The following is a 17,611-nucleotide window of genomic DNA, read 5'->3' on the forward strand; positions in this document are numbered from 1 at the left end:
GTTCGATACTTTCTTAGATTCTAGGTAAAAACAGAGGCAGTTAAGCTCTAAGCTTTATGTAATGCGATTCATTGCTGTGTATCAACTCTCATGTGTAACATTTTGCTATGCAAAGGCTGAACGTGAAGCAGTGATTAAAGGTCTAATTATATCGCGATGATGGGTGATTTCCGGACATCCTAGTCAAATCCTAGTACGAGTCATCGCATCTTCACACATTAGCATTACCATGCAGAGAAAAGGAGGCTGTTGCTGCTGCTATGGTGGATAGATCCCAGAAGCAACGATTACAGTCTTCAGTGCATCTAAGTGCTGTTAAATTCCCTCTTTTACCACCCGAGCACCCCATAATCCTAATCGTCTACGATATGCCCATAACTGTAACCCTTGGTACACCTCAACGACGGCGCTGCGAGCAGTGCGAGAACTGTCTCAGTCACGTCGAAAACGATAATTGTTCACTATCGGTAAAAAATTGCAGCCGTCGACACATTCCCCTACTACTGACTTGCGCGAGATGCAAGGAGGTACGATATTGCGTAGGTTGTAATTATTAATTCCCAGTCGACTGTTCCTGAAAGTAGTGACGCCTGTATTGGTTTCAGTCTAGACAATGCCAGAGGTCACATTGGAGCTCACATAAAGAACATTGCGAAACCAGTAGAAGAATTGCGATTGCCTTGAATATCCTAGGACCACGGGTTGAAAGAACTTTCAAAGCATTCGCTAAATTTTGTAAAACTCTGGGAGCCCATCTAGAATTGCCTGCCATCAGCGCCCTCAATCTCCGCTGGGGAAAGGAACGAGTCAGTGCGTCAATGCTTTCTATCTCCCGAAATACACCACCTAAGTATATTAATGCAAACCTGCAGACACTCATGTATTTTTCATCAGAATCAGAGCGAAGGAGACTATTTTCAAACGGAACCATAAAGGAACTCGCGGTTGCATAACATTCAAATTATTAACCGCGGAATGTAAAACAATGGCAGAAATTCACGAAATTATGGATTGGCGTAATCCTTCCTGCGGCCCAGAAAAGACGGAAGTTACTATGGCCCACCGACCTGGTCTACTTCGCCTCTACATTATGGACGTTAGCGGTCTCCTACCGGCGCCACTAGACGGCTACACACTACCCACTGATATATCTCTCTGGCCAGACAGTTACTACAAAAGATATGACCCGAATTGGATGGAGAATCTCCTAAAAAGTATAGGGCAGCCAACGACTGGTCCATTGGCAGGGCAGGGAGATTTTTCAAACTCGATATTTACCGCGGGATGTGAAGAGGAAGAGGTACAGGTACCTCCTGCCCGACCCTCCAGCCCAGTCGAAAATGAATTTAACTTGAATGAGAACGATGTGTTTGCAAATACGGCATTAGACCTTGACGCACTTGGACTGGGGCTTGAATCCCAAAAAAATCCCTGAGAGGAGAAGGTTATGAATACGTGAAGGAGACTTCCCTAGGTAATATGCTGTCTGATTGTCACATGTATATCCTTGTCCCTGTATTGATAGTGCCCTGAATTTCGTTAAATATATGTTACTGAACATGGTGAATGCAGTCCAGGCCTTCCGAAAGAATGTAAAGAAAGGCTAAGGATCTCACATCACACCTTTGATCTACACAACGAATTACGATGTTTGTTCTCTTCCAATCCCCGCCGCCTGCCTCAATAAACCGGATATGTGACAGTTTTGAGGTTATTTTCGGCTCGTAGTTGGGAAGCATACTTGATAGCCACATATATTGACACTATCATGGCATTGTCAGAGAATCCAAGAGGATACCAGAGGCGTATGAGTGACAACTTACAAACTTCTAGCATCCAAGCAAACTCAAAGGTGCCCAATGAAAGCGCTTTGACCAGCATTCCGTTATGGCACAAATTGTTCCATGCCGCAGTTGCGATTAAACGAGAACAACTTGCCACGCGCTCGAGGGAGGTAGTGTTCTGGAAAATGATATGGAGGCACATTGCGCCGGAGATTACACCGAAGATCAAATGACCACAAAGAAGGGCTGCAAAGAGTTGCGGACGGGTGGTATGTGTATTGGTAATTGCAGCACAGATTCTGTTGGAGAAGTGAGCCAAGTTGATGAGTTGATTTCTATTTAGCATATATGGAAGATAATAGCTGACTAATGTGGGAAAGGACATACCCAGCAATACCTGAGACCCCAAGAAACGTGAAGCTCATTATATGGAAGAAGATGACCAGGCGTTGATAATCCGTTATTACATGATCTGACCCAATATCAGTCAACAAGCAAAAGGAAAGCGCAGTGCGCACATAAATATAGTTTACGGACCAAGCTTCTTCACCAAATAGTTGCCACCAACGCCCAAGAACGCCGAAATTAAGAGAATCAGGAAGGAGCACAGCCATACAGCAGTCCTAGCACGGATAATACGAAGAATATAGACGTGCTCTCTGTGTTCTGGCTCTGAATGTACCAAAGTGCTGGCTCCAGGAGAGAGAGGTTCGTCTGTCCAGTGCATGGAAGGCATCGTTTAAACTCAGCAGGGACACTATCGTGGGATATATATATGAGTTCGTTGAGGGCCAGCCTACAATTAAGTCAAATGGATCAACCACCGAAGAAGTCAAAAGTATTCGAGAGAAGACGCTTCAGTGGGGAACAAGACCAGCTCGTTGCCGAAAGATCTTTTGGACGCTTTCCTTTTATATGGCGATCAGTGTCACAGTTGATATATGGAGATGTCTAAAGGTGTATCCTTGGAGACCGTTTAAAGCCTGAGCTCGGAGAGACTGCGAGAGAGGCGACTCGAGGATGGAAGACGCAAGACTCAAGAGTGGCTACATAATGAACATAGGTGCCTGCTACCCGATTCTGGTTCCCTGAAGATGTGAAAAATAACCTGTCGATCCCTAAGGCTAGCCAAAAAGGTGTCGAGTGTATACGGACGAGATGGTTCGACGAAAAAAAACTCCTAAGAGAGATGCGCATCGTGGCGTTGTTTGTTGACGCGACCTTTGCCAAACAACGCCTGTTCACGATCTGATCAGCCGAACTTTGAAGCCTGCAACGCTATACCAGCGTTGAAACGTTGACCCCCGCCCATCGTTGTTCTCAATAAACCCAATCGAAATCTGGGCTGCGAGAATACGAGGTATCCCGTTTTCATCTGCTTGTATCAGCTTGAATCTAATTTTGTGTATTTGTCAATGCTCGTGCTAGTAGTTAGCGTGTCGTCAGCTGGTCGTCAACCGCGCAACAACCGCGTCGAAGGACCGCCATTTCTTCTTTTTATGTATTGGGCGTAGAAAGCCTAGGTCTTCCTGAGAGTTTGACTAAAGTCATCGGCCATGGCTTCAAAACCCTCGACGGCGCCATCGGAATCCTCGACGCGTTTCTCTCAGACAACGCGACGATCGTCGATATTGGGCTCGTCAATGTCCTCCAATAGCCTATCAAAACCCAGAGCTGTTTCTAACGCATCAATGACCAGCGGTACTAGCACAATTCGTCCCAGCAAAGTAGGAACACCATCGCGCTCGCCCAATGCAACACCTGTTCCTGTACCGTCTGTCACCGCGAAGCGCATGGCCAGCTCTATACCATCACTCGGAAACAGCAAGCGTATCTCAGCACCCGTCCCCGCATTTCCTCGACTGGATCCAGGAAATTCGACCTCCCAAAGTGGAGGAGCGACACCTCGCAGAATGAACGAGCAATCGACTCCGTCATCTGTGACAGGTTCGATGAGGATGGCTCGTTCTACATCGATGTACATGACATCCTCGCCAATTCAATCTCCAAAAACCACCAAACTCCAACAAGAGGACACATTTTCCGTCAGCCGGCCTAGAGCGCGAATTACGTCCATGACGCCACCTCGTCGTACATCAGCCAATCACGTACCTACTTTGTCTACAAGCTCGCTTTCGAAGTCCCCGTCTTCAAGCTCTCTCCTCTCAGCTTCCCCCTCTATCAACCTAACCTCACCAAGCCCACAAAGACCCGCCAAAGTATCAGGCACACCCCGCGCCACCCCTCCAAAATTCTCCCTCGGAAATAGTCCATCTAAACAGTCCTCCGCCACTCCAAAAGCCACTCCTAAGTCCACCCCTAAGAAGGTGCAACAAACTGAAAGTAGAGATTCTGACGTCTGGTCTTCTCCTCATCATCAAGCGCTTTTGGATGATACTTTGACGTTTGGGAACGGGAAGGTCTCTAGCATCGGCACTGGAACGGCCGTTGCGACTGACGATGGGCTTGGAAATGCCTTTTGGGATGGCGACGATATGTCTCTTGAGATGGTCACGGATGTAAATGATGGCGATGTCGACGAAGAGGTACGTTTTATTAAATTGGTACAAAATCCAAAAGGCTGATAGCAATGATTGCTCAGATGGATACAGCTCTTCAGAACATCCTGCAAATGCATACTCGGAAAATACTGCATTATAAACGACTGCTTGAACGTGCACAAGCTTCCACGGCCGCACAACTACATGCTCTTCAAGCTCAAGTACGGGTCCTCCGTGAATCTGGGGCGTCTGGTGCTGGCGTGACTCATGTCAACCAGCTACTTGCCGATGCGGACGATGTCGGACTATGCGTTTGCGGTGGAAAGAAACGCAAAGGATATTGGAGTGGATATAGAGATGATGAAGAATATGACGATGCAGGAGATCTTTCCAAGGCGTTGAGGGGTGATGGTAAAGGCCAGTTTAACGAGCTTGAGGTGAGAAAGGCCCTACGAGGGTTGGGAAGGGAGGAAAGAATGCGACTGTAAGGTTGAACTTCCTGCTCGCTGACTTCGTGATCTTAACTCCTATGTTATTTTTTAGGATCGCTATAATTCTAGATTGTGCGATTCATATTTCTTATGTGAAACTTTGCATTCGTTTTGCTGATTCTCTTTTTGATAGCTTGCCTTCCTGGCGACATACGTCTCCAAATTCTGCTTTTAGAGAAATATGCCAAGTCAACATTCGATATTCTTGGGACACTTTCTCCAGACCTGGCTTTCAAGGTCCTCAAAAATCTTTCCGTAAAACAGCTACTCGCCATTGAACCTGTAAGCAAATCTCGACCATAAGAAAAATCGCTCACTGTTATGACCGACCGCCTATAGGTGTCCAAGAAATGGCAAGAAGCCGTTCATCACCCTGCCTTATGGAAATACCACTGCCTCAGGATCACCGAACACGACCCATCTCCTGTTGTGCCTCCAGCCAAACCAGAAGGCTGGTACGTATGCCTCAACCGCGCATTTATTTACATATTTGATACAACTTTTTGACTTGCTGTTACTCACAGGGAACCTCTATACCGCTCTTTACATCATCGCGAGTCCAATTTCCGCAATGCGCTTCCTCAGACCATCAGGTTCTTGAATGGACACACAAACTTTTGCACGACGCTGTTGTTACGTGGCAAACGCCTCATCAGCGGGAGTTACGATGAAACGATTCGCTTCTGGGATATTGAGACTGGAGAGATGAAGAAATGTTTGCAGGTCAAGAAACCTGTCAGCTGTGTTGACTTTTTGGCAGAGGAAGGTAAGCCATAAGTAATTTCGTTTTCTTTGGAACTTTCTCTGATTAGTTATGTGCAGAGGTTTTCGTGGTCGGCTTCCACGACGTGGGGTATGTTATCTTCTTCAGAATTCCCTGATATTATGCTGATTTTGTTCAACAGCCGAGTTCATCTCTTCTCGTCAGTGACCTTTACCCCTTTGCAGCAACTCGCAGGTCACCTCAACGGTATCCGCGCCGTTGCGTTATCATCAAAGAACCTTGTCTCTGCAGGGGCTGACAAAGCTCTCGTCTGCTGGGACTGGCGAGCAGGCACAAAAATTGTTCGTTTCGGGCAACAGACCACGATCAACATCGGTGTTCAGCTTATCGCTGGCGACCCTGGAAATGGAGCAAACGATGAGGGCGAGAGGGTGGTCAGTGTAACCATTGATGGAATAGTTCGGGTCTTTTCTATCAGTGAGTGTGGTGGCATTTTGTCGGAGGGACAGAATTTGATAGAGACTTCCAGAACGCCGTGAAATGATTTCACAGTTCAAGCTGTCAGAACTGGGAGGAGGCGATCCTGTGCTGAACTCGAAACTCTTCAACGTCGGCTCTGCACCAAATAACATGCTTCAGTATGTTAGACCTTTATATTGTCATATAGTTACTGATATTGTTAACAGATGGTTTGCTGCCAAAGGCACTCAGATGACGGTACGGTTGATCGTTTAGCAAGCGCTTTTAATTTGCCCTAACAAATAAATCTGCAACAGTGCGCGACGAAATCCGTTATCTTACACTTGCAATGGAACGAAGGGGAGGCAGCTCCAGTTTTATCACAATCTCTAACCTCCAGCTCGCCGGTGGCCTTGACTAGTAGCCAGGGTCCATTACGCAGCCGGACGGGTTCTGTGCTCGGACGATCCACAACATCGAACAGCATCTCTACCCCTCAACGTAGAATATCGTTGGCCACTTCTGCTTCAGGCAGCGTTTCAGCTGCAAACAAGTCACGCCTGAGTGTCAGTGGATCGCGTACCCCCACTACACCACTCAGTCCATCCCCTGGCCCTGGCGGTTTCCCAGTAAGATTTGGCCGAGCAGCAATTCTGACGGCTCCTCCCAAGTTGGTTGCTATAGTCGAAACACCGGATGTTGCTGTTGGAGCTGTCGACCCAAAGAAGCGACGCGTGGTCACTGCAACCCGCTTTAGTTCCAGAGCAGGGGCAGATAGGAGGGTGAGTGCAACATCCCTAGTATTTCATATGATATGAACGTTTTGAATTAATCGTTAATTCATTTTCTAGATCTTTATGTCGACACATCAGGATAAGGAGAAGACATCCATATCCGAGCATACAGAAAATGGCACTGGCGATAACAATGGAGACGAGCAGGACGATCAGGACGATTTGAATTTCATCACGCAAATCGCGCCGTCCCCATCTGTTGACGTTGATACCCATATACAGCCTCTATCAGGCGCCTGGGGCGCGCTTGCTGATGTAACTTTGGGATCAACCGTCGGGGTGAAGGGACTGCTCGGCTCTTTACCACCCAAGTTTGGAGGCCTCGCGACACCAGAGAAGAACCCAATGTCGATGCAGCTCAGCCACGAGGAGGTCGTGGTGGGCTGTGCCGATGGTACGATTTAGTGAGTTAATTCCAGTTATTAGATGAAACCCTTGTGACTGATATTGGTGAAGTGTAATGAACTTTGTTGGATACCAATATCAACTCGAACGCAAACCTATCATCGAAGACGAAGGCTTCGCTGATGCCGATAAAGACTATGATTCAGACTATTAAATGGAATGGAAATGGGGCTATTAATTCTGCGCTGTTCTCAGTATGTTTTATTATGACACTATGCAATATTTTAATAATCCTAGAGTGAAACGACATTACGAATGGTTGTGACAGGGTTGAATAAGTGTGATGGAACTTTTTTATCTTCTATGCCGACGACAATATCCACCATGGTACACATTGCTAATTATTCAATCTATTAGGTTGATATCTTGTCCACAACCGTTATCGCCCAAGAACCTAAACATTCATGCCCACTTCTAAGTCGGTTCCAGCAACCTAACTGATGGTCGAATCCACCGCCAAGGGTCCTTACTATCTGACTTCTCCGTCGTATAGACACCCTGGGAAGTCCCTCCAGTCTTTGGACATGGGCACGTATTGTCTGTATCCCTGTTGAGCGCTGTTGTTGGACAGAAATGGGTCATTACAAACGTGAAATCAAAGTTTTATGACGAGCTTACCTTTCTCCCTCATATCTTTGAATTCTGATACTCCATCAACTTCGAAGTATCTATGGACGAGCAACCGGTCAATTCCCATTCGGGTTTGGGGACATGGATCCACAAGCTTGGTAAAAAAAGTTTTGAACGAGTCCCCATGGTCATTTAGGAGCACTACTAGTAGTGACTACTTACCCCACAGACAAGCTGTAATTCCAGCTCCAGATCACATTCTTCCACCGGAAAATATTTCTTGAAGTAAGCAAACCTTTTCTTGCGCTCCCTGTGAAAGTACGCCCACCCTTCTACATTGTCGGACGACAGAGCTTCCAGGAACTACCCATACAAGAAATCAGCAAACGCATCAAAACAACAGCCAGACTAGTACATACATCGTAATTACCAACCACCATCTCCCAAAAAATCAAACCGAGTGCCCAGTAATCAACTTGATAGCTGAACCTTGGCGGATCTTCAACACTCTCTGGAGCCATATACCCTTCTGTACCTCCATATTTGCGCCCATAGGCGACGGTGGCTTTGAGAGGTCCAACCTTTTTGGCGATACAGCTAAGACCAAAATCGCCGATTCTAACGTTCCGGCGAGCGTCTAGGAAGATATTGTCAGGCTTGATATCGGCGTGAATTACACCGATACTGTGGAGTGTGGCAATACCAATAGCCTGTGGAGAACATCACAAAACAAGGTTCATGAGCTACACTTAATACTCGGATGAAAACAAAAGGAGGGCCGAACTCACACACTGAGCCATGATTCGACGTATATCGCCCTTCGAAATCTCAGTGGATGTCTTGTATCTACGGTCCAGGACATCTCCTAACGTTGTCGGCATTGCTGGCTGTATCAACAAGTAACTTCAGCAAAATATTAAGTGCGTACTTCATCAGATTACACACGCACCATAACTAATGCCCGTTCGCTGATACCAAGCATGTCCGTGAATGTCACAGCAGCTTCGAGCCACATAAGAAACTGGGCGCCTGGTTCCTCTTCCGAAACTGTTGCAATCCGGGCATACACTTCCCTCTCAGTCTCCATTTGCACACCTCCATCTCTGGACATTATTACAGGGTTATGCCTTTTGAGAACAAGAACTTTGCCTCCTTCCCCTTCCACAAATTCCAAAGTTGTTGAGCCGAGCTCCGCTGAACTTGAATGCCAGCCTCCCGATCTTTTGGTCGCAATATTGGCCAAGAAAGTGAACGATAAAACTTTCCCATATACCGACTCGCTATTTCCTGTGGACCTACGAATCTTTGCTCCGTGAAAAATGTGATGTGGCAAAATGGAACTGTATTCCCTTAGCCGTGGGTCTAAACGATCCAGCAAAATGGCCATTCGCTCAGCATCTTGTTCTAAGGGTGCCTCTTCTTCCTCGTCGTTTTCTCTGTCAACCCATACAATCTCTCGGTCTCCTTGATCCGATTCCCGATCTTCTTCTCCATGCTCTATTACTGCAGAGTCACCTTTTGAGATGTTATTTGTGATCGCTCTGGCAGGAAGTGACTCGCTCTGCTTTTCAGCTCCCGAAACCTCTTGATTGATCAATTCAGTGGAATCATTGTCTCCTGAGCTTATCAACCGCGTTGGAGAAGTCTCCAACCTTGTTGGCAATCCGCTATGCTTTAATCCTGTTACCGCATTTTTTTCTGATTTGGAAACGGTGTCATTTTTGAAGGCAATTCCAAAACCATGGCTTTCGCTATTGTCATCTGCACGTTTCCGGGCCTGTGACGAGTTTGGTTTGACTGTTGTTGGTCGTACGTCGCCTTCATGTTTGGGATGCCCATAAATTAAGCGCCATGGCGGAATTGTTGGGGAACCCGGGTTACAACACGATAGAAATGCATCGACATCAAAACCATCGTACTTTATCCCATGAGCGACAGCCTCATCCTGCACGTTGATGATGCCACTTATGGGTAATGCAACATAGGTATCTTGCAAGGGATTCATCTTGATGCGCAATGTTTATCTTTGTGGCTTTATTATAGATGTATGCAAGAGGATTCACTTGTTGACTATTTGCTGCGCGACTACAGTGGTCGAAACCGATAGCCAGAGCCTCTGGAAGAGATGGAATGACGATGGCTTAGGAAAGAAGGGGAGGTTGGTCTGACTCAAGCTGTGAAGTGGCCCATCCACCGTCCTATCATACTTATTTGGAATTTGACCTCGCGACGCAACCTCTGTAATTAAGCGCGTGCCACTGATGCCCTTGATCACGGGACCGCGTTTTGTGTCTTGCCCTATGAGAGCTGGATTGAAGGATTGGAAATGATCTAACAAAGTAATTTAATAGTTACAGCAATCGCTGCTATGCCCACTGCCCCACTAGAAAGGGGATAACTTTACCAACTGAGAGCCGCTATGAAATACTCTCTGTTCTATGCTTTGGCACGGGCACCGCAACCTTTCGAGGTCCACATTGTTCTTCAAGTTTGTGTGACGGATCCTCTTTTTGTTTACTAACGACCTGGGCTTCAGAGAAATGTAGCAATATAATCATGACGGAGTATCGGATATACCACAATTCTTTGTGTCACAAAACCAAGACCGAAGCATGTCCATCAGATTATGATAGAGACTACAATATTGTAGAGCCGAATACCTTGAGATTGGCACTAATGGAATATCTTGCACGTCCCAGATAGCTGAAACTTGGCTGAAACAACCTCAACTGAGCCTCAATAGATAAGTGCTATCCTTCTTAGGTTAAGTGCAGTTGGAAGAATGGAGACCAAGGAAGCTGCCAAGTACTCTTCCCCTCAACTTTAACCCTCGAATCCACAAAAATATGGAAATACAATCTGCAAAACGAGTGGAAGTAGGTGACTATTTTAGTATCCTCCAAACTGTGATTTTTTTTCTCCTGCGGGCAAACAAAGGCTGTCAATATTTGCCTGCGACGTACCAAAGTCCATCAGTACACGGACATTGAAATCGAAAAACCCCGACCTTTAAATCCGCACCAAACGGATAAATCTCTTGCGGAAATTCCCGGGTCTTGCAGAATGATAGAGGGCGTTGTGATATAAAGACGTGCTAGTATATCTGCCATGTAAGTTTATATGATGACTATCATTTCACAAGACCCCATTATCCTTGCAGATCTTGACACTCAGACATTGCTCACGAGGTATGTTCTCGTTGGATGCAGTTCGGTGGGCGCCTATTTTTGCTCTTTGATAACACCCACTTTGGAGTGCACTGACCGATTGACTGAAAAGGTCATCATTTGGGACATCCTTGCCAATCTGAAAAATGATCATACATTGCTGTTCAAGCACAAAATTAAATATCCAACGGTCGTATATGTCCTTTCAAGGTTAGTAATATCGTCCATCGTAGTAATCATCTATTGTTTTATCGTGTCCCAATGTCTGTTTTCCTCCCAGGTTATCAACTTTGAGTTATATACTCATAGGCACTATTTTTGATAGTAAGCTTCCTTCCTTTAAGTTTCAACGATAAGTATGTGGCAGCTAACAGTACCATTTTTCCTCTGTTTTAGCGGCACCACTCGAAGATTGCAACAAATGGGTTAGGGCATCACATTTATTGATGACAGCAGCCATCTCTTCTACAGCCCTTCTCTTCTACTTCCGTCTGACAGCCATATACCAAGGAAACAAGTACATAAGAGTTTTTTTTGCTCTCCTTTGGGTTCTTGTATTCGTCGGTTTTTTTGTTACCTTTCATGGTGTTGAAGCGCAGTCGGCATCTGTTGGCAATAGCGTGTCTTCAAAATTCTGTATGACTACCGCATTGTCGCGCCATGTGGCCCTCGACTACGTGCTCCCTCTCTTACATGATACCCTCGTCTTCCTTGCGATATCTTGGAGGCTTGCGCAGAATTCTGTGCAAAAACCAAGTCTCCATACTGGGTTTCGGGCTGTGATTTTTGGTAATTATATGCCGAAGTTTTCAAGAGCGTTGTATCAGGATGGTCAGATATACTACCTGTGAGCATTGCTCGTTAAATTGTTTTACAAAAAGTACTCACCGTTTTTAATCAGAACTACCGTCACCACTGGTCTCCTGGCCTTCGTAATGTTCCTTATACCACACTCACAGGATACATTCAAGGCTACGTTCATCGTGCCAAATATAATGCTTATGAACATAATGGCCTGCTACGTCTTCAGAAAGACCAAGTTTGGAGTTTTCCCCGAAACCGGAATCTCTACCGTCAACTATTCTCAGTCTATCCCTCTCACTTTCGAAAGAAATGTAATTACATCATCATAACCCATAATCCTATCATCTATCCCGTGCACTCCGCGAATGCCTGACGATCATGGTTGCCTTCTCACTTTCAAAGTCGAGTCCGTCTAAAAATAGACGGCTTTTCTTGGTCATTATCGGGGAAACGGAGATCGAGGCTCGAGCAGCGTTGGTTCAGGGAGCAGGAAGCAGGGGTATGATCCTATTTTTGATTTTTTGGAGATGGATATCACGGCACACGGTCTCCTCTAGCAGAACAGTCGCAGCACTACAGCGGCATAATTTATCGTTTAACCTCATAATAGTACGTACAATGAATACACCTCGATGTCGGACAACTCGATGCTATAGTTTCAAAGTAATTTACCCAGTGAATGACAAGTGCCAGTGCGTCCGAACGTGTTTCCCTCAATACCGGCTCTACTTATTCATACATTCGCTCGTCACTGCGACCGTTAAAAATCATGTATTTAAGGATGCCTGACAGCTGAATTTGCAAGGTGCTTTGTGATCGGATCGATGCTTCTATTTTATGATTTGTCGACACTCAATATAGGCCTGGCTTCCAGCGAACATTTCGGTTTCCCCTCTTTCTTCATTGCCCTTAGCTATTGAGGGTGTGGCCAGGACGCCTTCTCTTACATGGGAATGATATACGCATCAAACATCACATCTAATAGCCAGCAGATTCTCAACCCCGCCACGCCCACGGCGTACCTTCGTCCTGACGAGGCATTCCAGGTTGTAATCACAACATATGTCATAGTTGCTTCCTGTGGGGTGAGTCCTACAGTACTACTACAATGTTCACGCAATTTCAATATTCGCAGGTTTTCATCTGGGATGTCATCACTAACTTGGGGAACGACTACACGCTGGTGTCAAAATATCCTGTGAGGTTTCCGACGATTGTATACGTGCTATCCAGGTCCGAGGATTCCTACTTTATACGATGTCAGCCATTTTGACGTACAATAGATTGGCTACGTTTGGATATGTCCTTGCAGCAACAATATACCAAAGTATGATGCTCCCTCATTTTATAATCGCCAATTTCGCGGTCCTTAAATGGATTTCTTTCAGCCGCGCCAGTGGGAAACTGCGCTCGGTTTGAGATGGCGTTGAACGCCTTCAACACACTCGCAATTCCTATCACATCCATCCTTTTCTTCATCCGTGTGAGGGCCATCTATGAAAACGAGAGGTATATCTCCATCTTCTTTTCGATCATGTGGCTAGCTGTCTTCGCCGGGAGTTTGTCAACAACGTTCGGTGTCACTGGAATATCGATTGGCCCTACCCGCTACTGCATGATCAGCAAAATGTCGCCTTACGTCGTCGCTGCCGGGGTGGTTCCCCTCGTGAACGACACCCTTATATTCTTTGCAATATCTTGGCGCTTGACAAAAAACTCTCTGCACCATCTGGATTTCCAAGTCGGGTTCCGGGCCATTGTGTTTGGTGACTACATGCCAGTATTCTCGAGGTCGTTGCTGCAGGACGGACAGAAGTATTACTTGTAAGCATTTTTATTTTTATTTTGCTTTTACGGTCAATTTATCATCCTACGGTCGTGAACGTAGGACAACTGTTTCTTGTGGCCTTGTAGCAGTAGTTCTGCTCACTGCCAGCACTATTCCTGTTACATATAGAACAATACTGATTGTTCCTAATTGCATTCTCACAAACATTATGGCTTGTGGAGTTTTTAGGAGGACAAAATTCACACATTTAACAGAGGGTAGTGGGACACCAACCTCTCTTTCATTTCTTGTATAGCATCTTGTACAATATATCCACGTTGACAAAGGACAATCAAGCACCTTGATAGAAATTTCACTGTATGATAACAGATGGCGAACTACATCCTTGAAGACCTTGTCAAAATACCACAGTTAAAGCACACTAAGATTGCAATACTTGCAACCAAAAAAAAGCAAACTACAAAATATACCAAGTTGCCTAAAGAAGACATGAATTAAAGACTTGTTTCTGTTTGCTGTATTCAACCTTACAATTAAATAATTGTGAGATTAAGTATAGCAGCAAAGAGATAAAAGTCCTCAAAAGAAGAGGATCCCCCGACGACACAAGCCGGTAGTGCAGCAGCAAGGTCATCGCGTCCAAGGGGTGCAAGCAGAGCCCGAGGAGCTGGGGCGGCAAAAATAAGATAACCAAGAATGGAGCCGGTGGCTCCATAATAGTGGTTAAACTATTAAGAACAGATACTACACTTGATCTAAGCCAAAAGGCCAGAGTGGTAAGGATTCAAAATGTTCGCACGTCCGTTATATAGTAGCGGGATGTGCACGGACCAAGAGCGGGATTTCCTTGCACGTGATGGCCAGAATAGCCCCCGACAGCTGCGGTATTTCCCTTTTAGTATGTTCCACGTTCGCCGCGTCGGCGTTGAATTAGCGCCCAACTGTTAGTCGATCTTGATCATAACATAAATTGTTATAAACAACCGATTGATCGACCTCTACACTATGTATAATTCCCTGATTACAAGAAATTATATTTCGTCAAAAAACGTTCGAATTCTTTCCTTCCTATTCCACCATCCGCCGCCCAAGTATTCGCGAGCTTCGGCTTCATATTTGCAGCATTTTTGCGTATCTCTGTTCCTCTCTCTGCGCGTAAGTCATCAATGACCCGCCGTATTTCAATCCCGAAAGCCTCGCGAGACCCCTTGGCCTGACGTCCATTGCGTCGTAGAGGTTTTAAACCCGATGCTCCTGTTCTGACTTCAATGAGTTCTATGCCTACTTTGAGGTTTTCACTAATATGTGCGGCGCCATAAGGTTGATCAGCGTGGAAAGGCCAACACAGCCTATTTATTGAAGTTAGTCCTTACAGGCCGATTATGCATATCAATTCTGAAGTACTTACATAGGAATCCCACTAGCTAGCGACTCCATTACGCTATTGTGTCCACAATGCGAGATGAACCAACCGGTAGCCTGAGTAAAAATCTCAAGTGGAATGAAGCAAAGCTTGCAGTAGTAACTACTTACTGGGTGGTTCAGAATAAACTGTTGAGGGAGCCACTTAGATACAAGACCTATGCCGGACCCTTGGACTTTGTTGATGATTTCTTCCGAAAGGTTAGCTATGTGAGATGCATAGCAAAGAAGCTGTAGTCGACCATGGTCAATTCTGCTGCTTGTGTCATGTCAAAATGCCTTACAAATGGGATATTCTTTTCAATAAAAGCTTCGATTGCTTCTTCGATATAATCTTGCGAGGTGGGCCAAAACACAGTACCAAAAGATAACTGGATCAAGATCCTTGAACTCCGGTCTACGCTCACAATGCCAAACATTACTCACGAAGATGACTGAGTTTTCGCCGTGTTCTTTTAGCACTTTGTCGAGGAAATCTCTAGTTTCCTTGGATCCACGGTCGCTTTCCTCGAGTATGCCATACCCAGAAGGTAGCAAGGGCCCAATGATGTACGCATCTTTATTCCATTCCGACAACCAAGCCTTTAGTCCATCCATGGACTCCTCTTCAAAGGAATGGGTGGATGTGACCAAAACATCGTCAGCTTCTTTGATACTTCTACATATACCATCACACAATACTGTGGAAAATAGAACAGTGACAGCTCACCGATGACCAAATTTCACGATGGTAGAAAGAGGGACTTCAACAGGTTGAGGGAGCTAAACCAGAAAGTACATAAATTACAAGCTGAGCCAACTCGGGAGTCTTTGACAGGAACGAAGGTAACTTTGCGACTTACAATCTGGGGAAACAACTCCCAATCGTACATCTCCACCAGCCCCGGTACTTTAACAATGGTTCCAATCGAGGTGTCCAGTAGCTTGAAAATTTGTTTAGAGGTTTCACTATTCTTTAAAAATTGTGAAAATAGCATCCTTACAGAATCACCAAGTTCCAAAGGGGAAACCCCCAAGCGCGCGGCTTCTGTCTTCATTTTGGCACCTAAATCACCTATTCCACCGAAATGCTCGGGGCCCATTGAACGAATCACGTTCGAAACATGACCCGTTATCCATGCAATAATTGGTACGGACGTTCCTGATATCGCCCGTGTTACTTGGAGTATCGGATAAGCCATGTACTATGCAGGTATTAAAGTAAATACATGTAGGAGTCGAAAAAGAACATTGCATACGTCAATAACCACAACATTGGGGGGTGTAACACCATCAAAGATAGTGCCCGTCACCGCACAGGTAAGCGCCTTGCCTTGGATAAGAGCAGGGTAATACTCTGATGCATATGCTTGGGCGTGTACCCTGAACAACTCGACAAGTCTTAATTTCTGGTGCTTGATGGAAGAAAGAATGCTGAAATGAATTTAATAAACATTTGTTTAAGTTGGCTCTGTTTATCTCACCGAACTCGTCGAATAACGCTGTCGGGCACCGCACCGCGAAATTCCGCCTCAACCTCAGCTTGAGCGTTCTTGATCAAGTTTGGGGTGAGCAGCAAAGTCACAAGCGCATGTTCGTCCTCCTTGACAATTCGGGCCGCTAGGTTACAGAAAGATCTGGTATGACCTAGTAAGTAAGAACAAAAAAAAAACCTCGTTATCTATCCAATCTTTGGTTGACCGAAGAAAGCAAGATTACCCCACGCTGGAATGGAAGAAAACAGAAAGTGAGGGTTTTTCTTATGGGAAGAAGACATTGTGCAACAGTGTAACAGACCTGGAGTGGTGCATGAAAGTGCGCCTTGGATTATATAGATTTGGTTACTTTGGCGAGTAAAATAGAAAGCAGGGTTTTGGGGTCTCGTTGCGCAGGATCTGTTCGATATCGAAGTCTGTCTAGAAGAAATGACCTTCGGCACACTGAGCTCGGTAGCGAATAGGAGGTGTCGATACAAGGTAACAGAACGCGTTCGATGGTTAATATTCAATCGTCATCGAAAATTTATGCGACATCGAATGTGCAAAATATTCACACTACCTGTCTAATGCTATACTTGCTCACGGAAGATACTCTTGCCGCGATCGCTTATAGAGCGTCCCGCATAATTTGCATAGCACCATATTTAAAAATGTACTTACAAAGGATGGTCTGCTATGATATGAATAATATCCATCCAATTCAGGTTCATCTTGAGTCATAGTCGTCGTTAGCTTTGGTGAATTGCTTCTAGGTCCTGATTGTGTAATTTTAAGTCTGCATTAGAGAGTGTGATATTGGTGTCAAATAGGTTTAATTACTACTTGATCTCACCATTCACATTGTCCTTGCTCGTTGGCATTGTAAGAAAGTTAGATGGAGCTCACGGGTGCTGATAGTGCCTCTTTTTTTTGCTCCTGTGTCATCCGCCATCCTCGTCTAGGCAGGTGAAAACCCTCCAAGAAAGATTGCAAATGAAATCCTCAGCACCCGTCAACAACACGTTCAGAAGTACTAAGGTTGGGCACCGCCTTTTCTTGGGAATGGTGTACGACAAATTAGTTGTATGATTGCTTGTACACGTGCGGCTTTCCTGGACATCATCTGTGTCAGAGTAGAATGTGCCCATGATAAGGAACAATTGTGCAAGTTCAGGTTGTGCTCGTCAACGGAAGATCGTGGTGGTTGCCGTCAAAGTTGATAGCCGAGACACGACCCCTCTTGT

At 45.5% G+C, this 17,611-nt stretch overlaps 5 protein-coding genes across 5 annotated transcripts; 2 read left to right on the top strand and 3 right to left on the bottom strand.

Moving 5' to 3' along the window:
* Window positions 1-1,680: 1,680 nt before the first annotated feature.
* Window positions 1,681-2,520, bottom strand: JR316_0011662 (uncharacterized protein; the record flags this gene model as incomplete). The annotated part of the gene is made up of 4 exons (XM_047897308.1): window positions 1,681-1,763; window positions 1,824-2,083; window positions 2,172-2,256; window positions 2,322-2,520. 4 exons carry the CDS (start codon window positions 2,518-2,520, stop codon window positions 1,681-1,683), a joined length of 627 nt encoding a protein of 208 aa, XP_047743717.1.
* A 955-nt stretch (window positions 2,521-3,475) lies between these two features.
* Window positions 3,476-7,312, top strand: JR316_0011663 (F-box/WD repeat-containing protein 7; the record flags this gene model as incomplete). The annotated part of the gene is made up of 13 exons (XM_047897309.1): window positions 3,476-4,330; window positions 4,387-4,769; window positions 4,829-4,848; window positions 4,910-5,058; window positions 5,116-5,231; window positions 5,301-5,542; window positions 5,599-5,629; window positions 5,682-5,977; window positions 6,030-6,138; window positions 6,187-6,217; window positions 6,277-6,741; window positions 6,811-7,157; window positions 7,210-7,312. 13 exons carry the CDS (start codon window positions 3,476-3,478, stop codon window positions 7,310-7,312), a joined length of 3,147 nt encoding a protein of 1,048 aa, XP_047743718.1.
* Window positions 7,313-7,753: 441 nt separating this feature from the next.
* JR316_0011664 (putative cell cycle serine/threonine-protein kinase CDC5-like protein) lies at window positions 7,754-9,733 on the bottom strand (the record flags this gene model as incomplete). The annotated part of the gene is made up of 5 exons (XM_047897310.1): window positions 7,754-7,882; window positions 7,951-8,091; window positions 8,148-8,438; window positions 8,517-8,615; window positions 8,678-9,733. The coding sequence occupies 5 exons, from the start codon at window positions 9,731-9,733 to the stop codon at window positions 7,754-7,756; spliced, it is 1,716 nt and encodes a 571-aa protein (XP_047743719.1).
* A 2,919-nt stretch (window positions 9,734-12,652) lies between these two features.
* On the top strand, window positions 12,653-13,783 carry JR316_0011665 (uncharacterized protein; the record flags this gene model as incomplete). The annotated part of the gene is made up of 5 exons (XM_047897311.1): window positions 12,653-12,784; window positions 12,835-12,932; window positions 12,983-13,026; window positions 13,088-13,523; window positions 13,588-13,783. 5 exons carry the CDS (start codon window positions 12,653-12,655, stop codon window positions 13,781-13,783), a joined length of 906 nt encoding a protein of 301 aa, XP_047743720.1.
* A 726-nt stretch (window positions 13,784-14,509) lies between these two features.
* JR316_0011666 (Linamarin synthase 2) lies at window positions 14,510-16,700 on the bottom strand (the record flags this gene model as incomplete). The annotated part of the gene is made up of 11 exons (XM_047897312.1): window positions 14,510-14,837; window positions 14,897-14,967; window positions 15,022-15,141; window positions 15,195-15,281; window positions 15,337-15,568; window positions 15,620-15,672; window positions 15,753-15,833; window positions 15,894-16,094; window positions 16,149-16,323; window positions 16,374-16,526; window positions 16,687-16,700. The coding sequence occupies 11 exons, from the start codon at window positions 16,698-16,700 to the stop codon at window positions 14,510-14,512; spliced, it is 1,515 nt and encodes a 504-aa protein (XP_047743721.1).
* Between the last annotated feature and the right edge of the window lie 911 nt (window positions 16,701-17,611).

The sequence above is a fragment of the Psilocybe cubensis genome, chromosome 11, assembly GCF_017499595.1.
Source record: "Psilocybe cubensis strain MGC-MH-2018 chromosome 11, whole genome shotgun sequence".
In the NCBI taxonomy this organism is placed as follows: Eukaryota; Fungi; Basidiomycota; class Agaricomycetes; order Agaricales; family Agrocybaceae; genus Psilocybe; species Psilocybe cubensis.